This window comes from Lepidochelys kempii, chromosome 8 (genome assembly GCF_965140265.1).
Source record: "Lepidochelys kempii isolate rLepKem1 chromosome 8, rLepKem1.hap2, whole genome shotgun sequence".
Taxonomy (NCBI): Eukaryota; Metazoa; Chordata; order Testudines; family Cheloniidae; genus Lepidochelys; species Lepidochelys kempii.
In genome coordinates, this window is record NC_133263.1 from 64,342,189 (window position 1) to 64,356,958 (window position 14,770).

A 14,770-nucleotide genomic window follows, 5' to 3' on the forward strand; every position below is an offset into this window, starting at 1 on the left:
ACTTCTGAAACTCCATCTAGCAACTGAACTCACACCAAAGTTTTTCAAACCCTTATGTCTTATATTTTATTGGGTAAAATATTTTGATTAACATAAGATTGCATTAGGAATAACCCTGAAGTACTGTAATTATAAAAGGACTCTGAAATGCTTGATTACAAAAAGTAGAGTGAATTACCAATTATGAATAAAAATATTTATATCAGTTTTCTGATATGAACTGCACATTTCTAACAGATTTATTTTTACAAATACTATTAAATAAATTCAGAAACTTTGAGTTTTGGAGGAACGTTTCACTGATATTTAACTAGCACACAGTCCATTAGCCCCTTTAGTATTGATCTACAATGTACTTTCAAAGCAAGTTCGATCAAAACCCAGTAGGGATTCTATATTGAAAAGTAGACAGCTAATACTCAGACCAAACAATCTATGCCCATACAAGATATCTGTCCTTTTAACAACAGTTGCTATAGAATTTTTTTGCCCTTCTATGGGTTGCCGCACACAGCAGGAATCAGTTCCTCTAAGTTGCATTCACATTTTCATTAAGCTATTTATACAGACTCAGATGAAACATTCAAGTTAAACATAAAACATTAAACTAACCCTATATGATTATACTAAAATCAAAATCAATCTTGGTTAGCAGAGATATTGTTGCTTTCCAAATCTCGTAATATTTAACAACAGCAATAAACACATTTCAATTATTTCCATGCACAGAAGTAGTTCAGAAATTTCTTATTTGGTTTTCTTTTCCTACCAAAAAAGTCTGACACTTGTGTCAGTTACTCATTATTGTTAATATTAAAGTTTATTTAACATATTTAATTCCGTTTTGGTATACAGTAGCTCTATGCTGGTTGCATTATGAGAACAAGGGGAACTGTAGACTCCAACTCTGCATTGACCAAACTCTGAGTCTTTAAAAACCATCTCTACTTTTACATTAAACCATTGTGCTTTGTAACAAGAGTGCATCTAATAGTACCAGGATGAAAATACCACAATTTCTAGCATTCTTAGCAGATAAAGATCCAGATAGTAACCAAGAACAAAGCAGGACTTTATTGTTGTTTCCACTTACGATGGTGCCAATAAAATTTACAAACAAATGTCTGAGTTGAAAGTCCTCTGTCATCAATGTTATTTACCTAAAGCAAAATCTAGATTACCTGGCACCTCCTGGAATCACAACTAAGCCATACTGAAGACCCTACAGGCCCAAAGTATGTTTTCCCTGTAAATGAACTTGTGGCCCTTAATACACTCCTCAAGCTAAAAACCTTAGTGTGGTGTGTGAGAGTACTGCACCTAATCAAAAGGCCTATTCTTGCATCAGATTTTCTTTCCTCCAAAAGTGCCTTAGCTGCACCCACTGCCAAAGCCATGCCCAAATTCTGGGAGAAGGGTTAAGGCAAATCAGATCCCATTGCAAGGTACTCTTGCCCTCTAAACTATAACAATCAAATTCTGAAACTTAAGCCTAAATAAACCATAAGCAAATATTTCCCCACAGATAAGTGAACCTGTATGCCATGCTGAAGGTGTAACCAGATAACCTGGCTGCAGATCCTAACAGAATGCCATGGAAGAAGGCATGGTACACATACACTTTGCTGGTTAAAACCAGGGTATAAGAACAGGAATCACCAATCCCAAGCATTAAATATACCCTAATACCAGTCAGCTAATACCTCTTTTCAGGGTATACAAACTTCTTGCTTAACCAGGTATGCCTATCCCCAGTCTGTGTTCAGAACAGGAAAGGTTGTGTAAGCAAAACAGGTTGATCCTGGCAAAGAAGAGGGTGAATGTTTGTAATGAATGGGAGTGGAAGTCTATGCTTGTTAAAGACTAAACATGACATCATAAAAATAAGCAACGGAGAAAATCTGTTTACGAATTTGTTAAAAATATTGGAGGGGAATAAACACTTGTGTGATAAAAGTGTAATTCATCATGATAAAGTAGGGGGGGATAATCTATTTTACATAAAATAACAAAACAAATCATCTTCCTTAAAAAACATATCTCATTAAAAAAAGAGTTAAGAGTATAAACTGGCATGATTTATTTTCCATGCTAAAAAAATTCTGGCTTTCTCTCAAAAAGTTAGGCAGCACAGAAAGGTTAAGTCATACAAAAGAAAAAATATATTGAAGTTACCTCCCCTTTGGGCGGGGGTAGGAGTGGGGGGAGAATAAACCACCTAACATTAAAACAGAAAGGAAATTGACCCAAACAAAACTTTGAGTAATGATAAGGCTCAGACATCATTTGTGAAAAGCAAATTAAAAGAAAGGCTAACTGTTAGGCTATAGATATTCAGGCCTGTCTGTAAAGGCCTATACTCTAAGAATTTAGGTGTATTCTTATCACTTGGCTAGTGATAGAAGTATAAAAGAAAGAATCAAAATCACTGTCTGCTGGTGTAAGGGCCTTCTCTTACTGTGACAGTCTGAGGCCCTGTTCTTAGGCTAAGGCCTTTGGCTAAGCAGCAGAGGCAGCCATAAGCTGGGAAGCGACTGGTCCCCTCCTCACATTCCAAACTAGTCACACTGAAATAAGGTGCTGTTGGGCTGTTAGGCACTATCAGGACAGGACTGTATTCCTATCACCTCCAGACAAAGGGAAGTGCCTAGAAAATGTAAAAGGAAACTTAGTTTGACAGCATCCTGTCTGGCAAGAACTCATTTATCAATAGCTGGGATGTGAAATCCTCACTTCTGTATTGTTTTGTCATTATAGTTCCCACTTTGCTGTTGTTTGTCTGTAGAATCTCTGTCTGGTTCTGTGATTGTTCCTGTCTGCTGTATAATTAATTTTGCTGGGTGTAAACTAATTAAGGTGGTGGGATATAATTGGTTACATAATCATGTTACAATATGTTAGGATTGGTTAGTTAAATTTCAGGAAAATGATTGGTTAAGGTATAGCTAAGCAGAACTCAAGTTTTACTATATAATCTGTAGTCAATGAGGAAGTGACTGGGTGTGGGTGGGGGTGGGCATGTGGGTGTGTGAGATGGGAACAGGGAATGTGGGTAAGAAAATTGGAATCATGTTTTGCTGAAGGGGGAGATGGGAACAGGGAATGGGGGTAAGAAAATTGGAATCATGTTTTGCTAAAGGGGGAAATGGGAACAGGGAATGGGAGTAAGGAAAAGGGTAGGAATGGGAACAGGGACACAGGTGTAAGGCTCTGTGGTGTCAGAGCTGGGAAGGAGGATACTAAGGAAGGAAACTGGAATCATGCTTGCTGGAAGTTCACCCCAATAAACATCGAATTGTTTGCACCTTTGGACTTCGGGTATTGTTGCTCTCTGTTCATGTGAGAAGGACCAGGGAAGTAAGTGGGTGAAGGAATAAGCCCTCTAACACTAACAGATTGCTCAGTTTCTGAAGACTAGGTGTTACAATTCTTAAACTATACCTGTGTCCTAGTGCTGCCAAGGAGATAATTTGCAGCTTTGGAACAGGATATCTTGGCAAAAACTGAGACCTGGTCTAATTGGATACCACCCCATAGGAGTCTTTGGGTCAAATTCAGCAGTGGCATAAATAGTGACATCAACTACATATCTGATGCAAACAGTCTAGCAGTATGCATTGCATAAAGTAAGTTTCAAGTGTTGAGGGAAATGATTGCAATGTTCACAGGGTGGGATAAAAGGGCCTGTAGCATAAACACAACATAACAAGAAAGTGAAAATAAAGGGGAGAGAAAGAATACCAATTTTGCACACAAATTGAATGACAACACCTTTATGCTAATTACGCTCATATAACCTTTGCATCTGATGTGTAACTCTCATCTCAGTTTACGTAACTGCAATATTTGAACCATTATGTAAAGTTATGGATTGGTATTCCTAAAGGAATATATTCATAAATGATCTGGAAAAAGGGGTGAACAGTGAGATGGAAAAATTTGCAGATGACACAAAATTACTCCATATAGTTAAATCCAAAGCTGTTTGCTAAAAGTTACAAAGGGACCTTACTAAATTGAGTAACTGGACAACAAAATGGCAGATGAAATTCAATGTTGATAAATGCGAAATAATGCCCATAGGAAAGAATAATCCCAACTATACATACTAAATGATGGGGTCTAAATTAGCTGTTAACACTCAATAAAGCGATCTTGGAGTCATTGTGGACAGTTCTCTGAAAATATCCACTCCATGTGCAGCGGCAGTCAAAAAAGTTAACAGAATGTTAGGAACCATAAGGAAAGGGACAGATAATAAGACAGTGCCACTCTATAAATCCATGGAATGCCCACCCTTTGAATACTGCGTGCAGTTCAGGTTACCCCATCTCAAAAAAACTATGTTAGAGTTGGAAACGGTACAGAAAAAGGGCAACAAAAATGATCAGAGGTATGGAACAGCTTCCATACAAGGGGAGCTTTAAAAGACTGGGATTGCTCATCTTAGAGAGGATATGATAGAGGTTTATAAAATCATGAATGGTGTTGAGAAAATGAACAGGGAAGTGTTATTAACCCCTTCATATAAATACACGAACTAAGGGGCACTCAATTAAATTAATAGGCAGACAGTTTTAGACAAACAAAAGAAAGTACTTCTTCACACAACACACAGTCAACCTGTGAAACTTGTTGCCATGGGAGGCTGAAAGGCCAGCAGCATAACTGGGTTCAAAAAAGAATTAGATAAATTCATGGAGGATAGGTCCATCAATAGCTATTACCCAAAATGGTCAGGGATGCAAACCCATGCTCCTAGTGTCCCTAAACCTCCGAATACCAGAAGCTGGGACTGGTGACAGGGAATGGATTACTTGAAATTGCCTTGTTCTGTTCATTCAAAAACATCTGGCACTTGCTACTGCTGGAAGACAGGATATTTGGCTATATGGACCACTGTTCTCATGATAAACGTTCAAATATTATGGAACCTAATCTGAAAAGGAAGACTTGAGAATGGAAGGCGGGAGTCTGGGTTACACCTGTACTGAATAACAAGTTGGGTTTGCATGTGCACAAGTGACTTAAAACTCACCTTCACAATCCCCCAATCCTAGCAATGTCTCTGGGCAGGGATGGTCTCCTGTGCTGAACTAGAGCAATACACCTGTCATAAATATAAAGGGAAGGGTAAACCCCTTTGAAATCCCTCCTGGCCAGAGGAAAGCTCCTCTCACCTGTAAAGGGTTAAGAAGCTAAAGGTAACCTCGCTGGCACCTGACCAAAATGACCAATGAGGAGACAAGATACTTTCAAAAGCTGGGAGGAGGGAGAGAAACAAAGGGTCTGTGTGTCTGTCTATATGCTGGTTTCTGCCGGGGATAGACCAGGAATGGAGTCTTCGAACTTTTAGTAAGTAATCTAGCTAGGTATGTGTTAGATTATGATTTCTTTAAATGGCTGAGAAAAGAATTGTGCTGAATAGAGTAACTATTTCTGTCTGTGTATCTTTTTTGTAACTTAAGGTTTTGCCTAGAGGGGTTCTCTATGTTTTTGAATCTAATTACCCTGTAAGATATCTACCATCCTGATTTTACAGGGGGGATTTCTTTATTTCTATTTACTTCTATTTTTATTAAAAGTCTTCTTGTAAGAAAACTGAATGCTTTTTCATTGTTCTCAGATCCAAGGGTTTGGGTCTGTGGTCACCTATGCAAATTGGTGAGGCTTTTTATCCAACATTTCCCAGGAAAGGGGGGGTGCAAGTGTTGGGAGGATTGTTCATTGTTCTTAAGATCCAAGGGTCTGGCTCTGTAGTCACCTAGGCAAATTGGTGAGGCTGTTTACCAAACCTTGTCCAGGAAGTGGGGTGCAAGGTTTTGGGAAGTATTTTGGGGGGAAAGACGCGTCCAAACAGCTCTTCCGCAGTAACCAGTATTTGTTTGGTGCTGGTAGCGGCCAATCCAAGGACAAAGGGTGGAATATTTTGTACCTTGGGGAAGTTTTGACCTAAGATGGTAAAGATAAGCTTAGGAGGTTTTTCATGCAGGTCCCCACATCTGTACCCTAGAGTTCAGAGTGGGGGAGGAACCTTGACAACACCTCTACCCCGATATAACGTAGTCCTCGGGAGCCAAAAAAATCTTACCACGTTATATGTGAATCCGCATTGTATAGAACTTGCTTTGGCCTCAAGCATTTCCGTTATTAATAGTCACTTCCCGCCCCCTGACTGACCCCTCAGAACCCCCGACCCATCCAATCCCCCCCATTCCTTGTCCCCTGACTACCCTCTCCAGAGACCCCTGCCCCTAACTACCCCCCCCAGACCCCAGCCTCTATTTAAGCCCCCCTGCTCCCTGTCCCCTGACCACCTCCTCCAAAGACCCCCCAATCCCTAATCACCCCCATGACCCCACCCCCTACCCAACCACCCTGCTCCCTGTCCCCTGACTGCCTTGACCCCTATCCACACCCCTGCCCCCTGACAGGCCCCCCGGGACTCCCAAGCCCCTGTTCCCCTTCCCCTGACCGTCCTGCCCCCAAACCTCCGAAACATCCAACCCCCTCACTCCCTGTCCCCTGACCACCCCCCAAGACCCTCTGCCCCTTATCCAATCCCTCAGCCCCAGCCCGGCACCCTTAACACGCCGCTCAGAGCGGCATCTCTGAGCCAGACACGCTGACCCGCCGAAGTGTGCAGCCCCACCCCCCAGAGCGCTGCTTTACCATGTTATATCTGAATTCGTGTTATATCGGGTCGTGTTATATCAGGGTAGAGGTGTATATGGGTATTTCTAGCTTACAACAGTTGCAAACAGCCCAAAGGGTCAAAAATTAACAGCTGAGAATTGGCATGGCACAGGGATATCCCAGCCACCCCCTTTTCTTCTTATGATGGTTGTTTTCATGGCAGCAAAAAGGGGGAGTGGCCTAACTTCCCCTACATCAGCTCTACTCTAGTAGAGAATCACCCTTATAGTGGGGTAATTCCTGATGGGCCAGGTAAGTAAATTTTATGGCCAAATTCCTCTGGCATAAAGAATCTGACTCAAATCTTGCTTGTGCAGGAGTTGTGTACAAACTCATCATTATTCAGTGAGCCAATTAAGAGGTTTAGTTTTGATTTCATTTCCCATTTTCATAGCCATTTACCCAATAATAGGGAAGAAATAAAGAGAAATTAAGAACAAAATCAATTTTATTATTTTCTCTTAGGGTCATAGAATCATAGAATATCAGGGTTGGAAGGGACCTCAGGAGGTCATCTAGTCCAATCCCCTGCTCAAAGCAGGACCAATCCCCAACTAAATCATCCCAGCCAGGGCTTTGTCAACCCTGACGTTAAAAATATTTAAGGAAGGAGATTCCACCACCTCCCTAGGTAAAGCATTCCAGTGTTTCACCACCCTCCTAGTGAAAAAGTTTTTCCTAATATCCAAACTAAACCTCCCGCACTGTAACTCGAGACCATTACTCTTTGTTCTGTCATCAGCTACCACTGAGAACAGTCTAGATCCATCCTCTTTGGAACCCCCCTTTCAGGTAGTTGAAAGCAGCTATCAGATCCCCCCTTATCCTCCACTTCATTGGAAATATTGGAAAGGCAATGGTAAATATGGGGAAGTTGTAGGTTTTAAAGTTGTAGGGTTACAGAGAGAGAGAGAGAGAGAGAGAGTCTGTCTGTCTTTTTACCGTTACTGAAATTACCAATGTTTGGAGCAGTATCAATGTGATTGTTTTATATTAGTTTGTTGTAGTACTGTATTAAGTGAGAGCAATGGATTATTATTGCTTTTACAAGGAATAACACCAAAGTAAACTTTTATGAGCAAGAGTGTATTTCTTACAATTATTCTTTTCAAATGATATGAACTATCACCTTTATAGATGTCCTGCCTTTAACAGGACGGTCCCAAGTTTTCATATGATGTGCTGGTGTCCCAGAACTTCTTTCAGTATTCCACTTTTCCATTTCATCAATCTATTTTTTTTAATAACCATAATATGTATGTTCAAGGCATACTGTTATGCTGAGGAAACTTTGTTCTCTGTTTACTAGAAACAAACAGTCCCATGAAATAAGCGTTTACTGTGAAGAACAGTGTTTGGAGTGAACGGGAAAGTTGAATGAGTGCAAACCCAACAAAGCTGTTCTTTTACCCAAAGTGAATATTCCATGTTTCAAGCTAAACTCATTCAGTGCATTAGGATATTGGAAAAAAATCCACCAAACTGAAAAATATGCTTTTGAGTCAAAAGCAAACAGTAGTAACCCCAACATACAATTAAAAAAGTGTACTTTTGTATGGCTGTTTTGTGACCATAAAAATGGTGCCACAAAAGCACTCCAGGTTTTGATTCTGAAAATATGGTCAATTTATATCATTATAATTGTTTTAAAATTATAGAGTGAAGCTTCTCTTTTAAGTATATCCCTTTAAAATGCCAATGTGAAACATTATATGAACCCCAGTATGAAAGTAGATACTGTCTGTGACTCATATTTGAGTTTTCATACTACACCCATCACTATGGTTTTCTGGAATGAGAGAGAGTACGTTCTCTATACCCATTCAGTACAGGACACATCTCTTCTGAGAATACTCCCAAATGGTGCCAATTAATTGTGATGAGGTTTTTTTGTGATATAGATCCACATCCACTAGCTTTTGAACTGATATCAACTCATTTCATGTAGGTCTTTGATCAATCATTAGACAACAACTCTCAGTCACTATTAACCTGGACAAAGTTCAAATTGGTAATCCAGAGATAAAACCTGTGACAGACCCAGACCAGGTACAGGAGTCTGGTCCTATTGGGAAATATACTGGCCACTGGATGAATAGTTTTCTGTTCCCTGAGTAACCAGAGCAGGGGCTGCCCGAGAGCAATCAGGAACTTGCTAGAACCAATTAAGACAGGCAAGCTAATCAAGACACCTGGAGCCAATTAAGAACTTTCCAGAATCAATTATGGCAGGCAGGCTAATCAGGACACCTGGTTTAAAAAGGACCTCCCATCAGTTAGGAGGGCATGTAAGGAGCTGAGAATGAGAGGATGTGCTGCTGGAGGACTGAGGAGTACAAGCGTTATCAGACACCAGGAGGAAGGTCCTGTGGTGAGGATAAAGAAGGTGTTGGGAGGACGCCACAGGGGATGTAGCCCAGGGAGTTGTAGCTGTCACGCAGCTATTACAGGAGGCACTTTAGACAGCTGCAATCCACAGGGCCCTGAGCTGGAACCCGGAGCAGTGGTTGGGCCTGGGTTCCCCCCAAACCTCCCAACTCCTGATCAGACACAGGAGGAGTTGACCGGGACTGTGGGTTTCACCAGAGGGGAGGTCTCTGTTCCCCAACCTACACGGTGGATCAGCAGAGACTGTGGGGGTTGTTCTTCTCTTTTTCCCCATGAGGGCCAGTGATGAGGTTATCTGAGCGAACGGCAGATTTGAGCCACAAAAGTGCTTATAGCTTAGGTTGTTTAGGCCAAACTGATTGCTGCCGTAAATCTCTGAGGCAAGCAAATCCACCAATAAGCACAGGACCCACCAAGGTAGAGGAGGAACTTTGTCACAACTGTAACAACATACTAAGAATCCTGTAAATCAGAAACCTAAAGAAATAATATATGAATTTCATAAATAAATACTGTGTACTGCATTTCTATCTTATACAGCAATTTAGAAGAGGTCAGATTTATCTCCAAGGAAAAATAGCTTCTGGGCATGGTGGGACCTATATTAGTTAAAACAATATGAACAGCAACTGACATCGAATATTAACACTTGGAAAAAATGTTAAGTTTTAGCTATATTAGGTATTTCTTAAGTTATATTTTTTCATTTTTAACTGGTATCTGCCGACCTAAGACAGGCTGACAATGGCCAGCAGGCTGAGAAATTCCAAAATGGTGCCCCTAATTAGACCCTTTTCCATAGTGATTCCACAAATACATTTCTCTTATATATGACCACTGGATTAAAAAAAAGGGGGGGGGGAGGGGCAAAAGCAAATAATCTTGAAAGGAGGAGCTACACAGGTTATTATTAAAAAATGTTTGCCAACTTGTATTACAATTTCATATTATCAGTACAATGGAAAACATGGGTTTCTCAAATTGCAATGGAGCAACTGATGAAAAATTGTAAACTGAAAATTGAAAAGTTGTTACTTTTTAAAACCACCAAAGTAAAAAGGGACCTCGTGCAGCATCTTGAAGACAGTTATAGATGAACTCCAACAGACTTACTGAACCAAAAAGGACCTGTTCCTTGGTCATTTCCAGGACCAAACATCAGGTCAGAACGTAAGGAGAGCCTCCTCCACCTCAACAACACTGTCTTAATCTACATCTGATATATGTGAACGAGACACTGAAATTTAGTTGTTTGCTCACCAACAGTCAATGCAAACTGCAGAGAATCAACGCTAAAGACTCCCTTAAAGGCCACTCTTATACCAATGAGCAGATGGGCAACCCCATTCTGCAACGGCTGCAGCTTCCAAAGCAATTTCATATAAATCTCATTTGGAACAAATTACATCATTCTATCATGGAGACAGCAAAAATAAATAACTGTGAAGGTCTGTAATGGGGAGAACTTTGGGTGTCTGAAATGCACTCATAACTCGAGTCCTGCACTGGATTCTACAGGATCTTGAAATTTTGCATAGCCATTTTAGATACTATTGCAACGTGGACTTTCAGGTCAAATAGCAATTACTTTAACTCTAAAATTCTGTAGTTGCCAGAGGCCAGCCACTGAAAAAAATAGCGCATTCACACATTCCTTAAAATTGCTTATCTCCATTGCTTATACCTGGTACACCATTTCAGTCTTATATGGGTTCAACTTAGTCAGTTGTCTTTCATCTAAAGAAAAATGCCTGCCAGTCAGAATGCAGTGTAGTTGTAGTTATGTCGGTCCCAGGACAGTAGAGAGACAAGGTGGTTGAGGTAATATCTTTTATTGGACCAATGTCCGGTTGGCGAGAGAGACAAGCTTTCGAGCCACACAGAAAACCTGAAGAAGAGCTCTGTGTGGCTCGAAAGCTTGTCTGTCTCACCAACAGAACTTGGTCCAATAAAAGATATTCCCTCACTTGCCTTGTCTCTGCCAGTCAGAATTACAGTGAGGGGTCAATACGAAAAAGGTCAACAACAAACAAGACAGCCTGCAACAAGAAGGCACCCATCATTACTTCTGATATGTCACATCCCAGAATGAGTGTAATCAGAGGTCAACAAACAATTCTGCCTATTAGTATCATGAACCACAGCCTACCCTCTTACATCTAGTGATCATCTGAATCGGAGATTGTCAGATTTCAAAGGACAGATCCCTCATGTCTATCATAAGATCACTAACAATTCTGTTAACTAGAGCTGAATCCAGGACATCAAGCAGGCAGAATTTAGACAGAAGTGTCAGAAATATCAGATCATGATAATACTGGAGTTACCAAACCAACATGATCTCACTATCCTTCCCCAAACGGAGAGACCAATCAGTAGTTTGCAAATAAGTCAGTGTTAGAGGAAAGTATTTTAAGTAGGCTGCTTCTCTGAACATCTACTTGCAGCTGTGAAAGTGCCATCTTTTGATAGGCATTAACCACATCTGTCAGCAATAGGCTCAGCATTATTCCACTAGCATTAACAAAACAGAAAAGACAAAGATCCATGCTAGCTCCAGTCTATGAAGCACCAATTGAGCCTCAGAAACACACACATTCTGAAATTTTGCTAAGACAGACTGGGCTTTCATCCCTTCCTGCTCTATTACTGATATCAAAGCAGGAATGTCACAGGTCATGAGCATGCTAGATTCACCAAACAGCCTGTCAGTGACCAGGGCATGGGCAGTTGTACCGAGTGGTTAGAGCAGGAGCTGGTAGTCAGGAATTGGAGCCCGGTGTCAAAGACCGAAGCAGAGGCCAGATGCCAGAGAAGAGAATCAGGAACTGAAGCCAAGAATCAGGAGCAGGTTATCTGGAGTTAGGGAAGGCGGGCACAAGGCTGGGGCCATTGGCAGGCACTAACACAAGCCCATGGCAAATATTTTGAGCAACTGCTGAAGAGCTTCTGCTGCAGAGCTGAAGAGCTGGTGTGCTTCCTCTTCTAACCAATCAGTCAGTGTAGCCAATCAGGCAGCCTACTATCGGCCAGCTGTGCTCCTTAATTTGCCAGGAGACTGGCTCTTCTGCAGGCCCTGCTTCCTGACACAGCCAGACCTAAAACAGTTCCACTAGATGATTCCAAGCCTTTGCTAGGAGGTAGTAAAAGATTCTTGGCTTCCACCAAGCTCACTTTTGGTGGATTCTAAGTAGAGAAAATGACCAACCTCCAAATTAGCCAGCCCCTTTCCCAACTTTGTCAGTTCCTGCAGTCCATCAATAATCCTAAGTGAGTCATACAAGTAGTTTCTTTATTAGAGCTCCATTTAGTTGTTTCAATGAATGAGACAAAGGGAAAGTAGTTTGCTGGCGGGCAAGTACCTACTGTAAGTAAAACACAGATCATTCAGATGCTCAAGGTTCAAAAGTCAAAGAAGCAACTTCTAGATTACCACCTTATTATCAAGTTTAAGATAACATTTAGGACATTTTATTTTTTGAAACCCTTAAGATTGTGATAAGACTTTAGTACTTTTCTTCCAGATAGCAAAATAATGAGTTTCTGTTCTTATGAATAAAGGAAAACAAATTAAAATAATAAAAAGCCTTACAGGTTTGTATCTTAGTGCATCTCTGTAGGATCCAAACAATGCTGCCTGTGTCCTAAGGAAGGCCCTAGCTACTCCATCACCTGTAGCTGTAGACTGCTTCTTCAGTTTATTTTTCAAGGCTGAGACCTGTATGACAGAGAGGAACAGTTAAATTAACACCTCAGAAATTGGTACAGCAAGGTATGAACCCAATCAGCAGGCAAACCACAGTGTCTACAGGTCAGCCAAAAATTCATCCTCCTCCTCGATAGCTTATCTTTTTAACTGCAAAGAGCACCTGCTGGTCTGTTAATTGAAACGAAAGCAGGGGATGATGGTAAAGTGCTAATGTAAATTGGTTAATGCTCTCTTTTTTTTTTCCCAAGGCCTCTTGACATAAATAAGCTTTAATTATTTTACAGTAAACTGCTTGTGAGCCACTTTTCTGCAGATTTTTTGCAATCATAACATGTGTCTGCTTGTCTGAGATGAAGCCAGTTGGGCATCTTTCATTTATGCTGTGGAGGGTTATTTTTTAAGGGCACTTCCAGCTCACTTACCTCTCAATTTTAGTTTTTTTGTTGCCAACTTATTAGCATGCATCATTTTTCATGCATCATGGGAGCTGTTGCCACTATTGTTTGCTAGTTGGGGAAAGCCTGTATAAATTCAATAGTGCAGTGTCTTTAGAATTGGCCTAAGGAATAAAACATCTGAATGGGGTGGAGGGGGTGAAAGGGATGGAGAAGGAAGGGGATAGCACCCTTTTATTAGTGATGAGGCACCTGCATTAAGAAAAACATTAATTCCAGCATCTGATTTCTGAAGATCTACCCTGTTTTATGTGGTAAACAAGTTCTGATTGTACAATTCTGGAAGGCATGAGTAACATTAGATTAAAAGGCCATTCTTTAGTTAAGGAAGCTTTGGAGCAAGATCATATATTTTGGAATTATTCTGATATTCCTAAAAACAAGAAAGATGTGTGAATGCAGTTAATAAGAGCAGTTCTTCCACTCTTGTTTTAAGAAGCTGAATACCAGACAGTTGGAGAAAAAAATCTATTGCAATTATTATGAAGATGTATTTCCATATTAATTTTTATTGCAAAGTGCCTTGCAAAACAATACATAAGTTATCAGATTCTGTCCAAAGCATCATTTATTTTCAGTTGGGTTACTCTTTAACCAGAACATTTAGGCTACCCTTATAAGCACAAAGTATCACCAAAACAGGTTTCATTCTTTTATAAATGTATGCAAGAATGAATATCTTTTTGTTTCTTTATGCAAGCAGTCATGACTGTTCTTGTAGATGATTATTGTAATTGAAGTGTCAACCTAATTAACAACTAAACTTTGAATAATGCTAATGAGAACTGAACATGGCATCAGAGAAAAGACCAGCTCTACAGGTGATAAACCTTCACAGTAGTGACATTTTCCACTGTAAAGTCACAGTTACTATGATCTGATCAAAGAGAGAGACCCCCATTGGGTCCAATTATAACTATAGTTTTGAAAAAAAATTATTGAGTTCTGATGTTCATAATCTATGCAGAAAGGCCTTTACAGTATAGGTCTTCTCCCCATAGCTGTGATCTTTTCAATTTATATCCAAGCTCCATAGATCCAGATAAAAGTTTAGAGTCTGATTCAGTTAGCCCATGGAGAGCAAACACCAATGCTCATTTAAGTATTTTTACTTACACCTCAAAAGAAAAAAAAAAGGAGCGAGTACAAGAAACAGTTACACAGTTCAAGGCTGCAAAAATAAATGCTTGTCATTTCACTTTCTTTGTTCTGTAGTTTGATTATTTTGAAAGTTATTAAAATTGAAGCTTATTTAATTCAAGGGTAAAAACATGCATAAGTTCTTTTAAACGGAGAGATGTGTCAGCAATTACAGTTATATTTCACTAATGTTGAAATAAGAGAGCAGGGGTCAGTGTATAGAAACCTGGTTTGTCAAAAATGAAAACCAGATTTCCACTTTTTTAAATCCAGTAGAACATTTCCTAAATGCAAGAGACAGAAGTTTACCCCCTTTCCTCCTTAAAAAGAAAAATTTGCATTCATGTAAATTATATATTATAAATAGGGCTGTGAAAAAAAT

General features: G+C 40.1%; 1 protein-coding gene across 4 annotated transcripts in view; it reads right to left on the minus strand.

The window, feature by feature from the left end:
* DENND1B (DENN domain containing 1B) overlaps nt 1-14,770 on the minus strand; it is a 244,789-nt gene that overhangs the window by 51,566 nt on the left and 178,453 nt on the right. For all 4 annotated transcript variants that reach the window (XM_073356748.1, XM_073356747.1, XM_073356749.1 and 1 more), the window contains one exon: nt 12,677-12,802. In XM_073356748.1, coding sequence (XP_073212849.1) covers nt 12,677-12,802 — 126 coding nt within the window. The remainder of the gene's footprint in view (nt 1-12,676; nt 12,803-14,770) is intronic.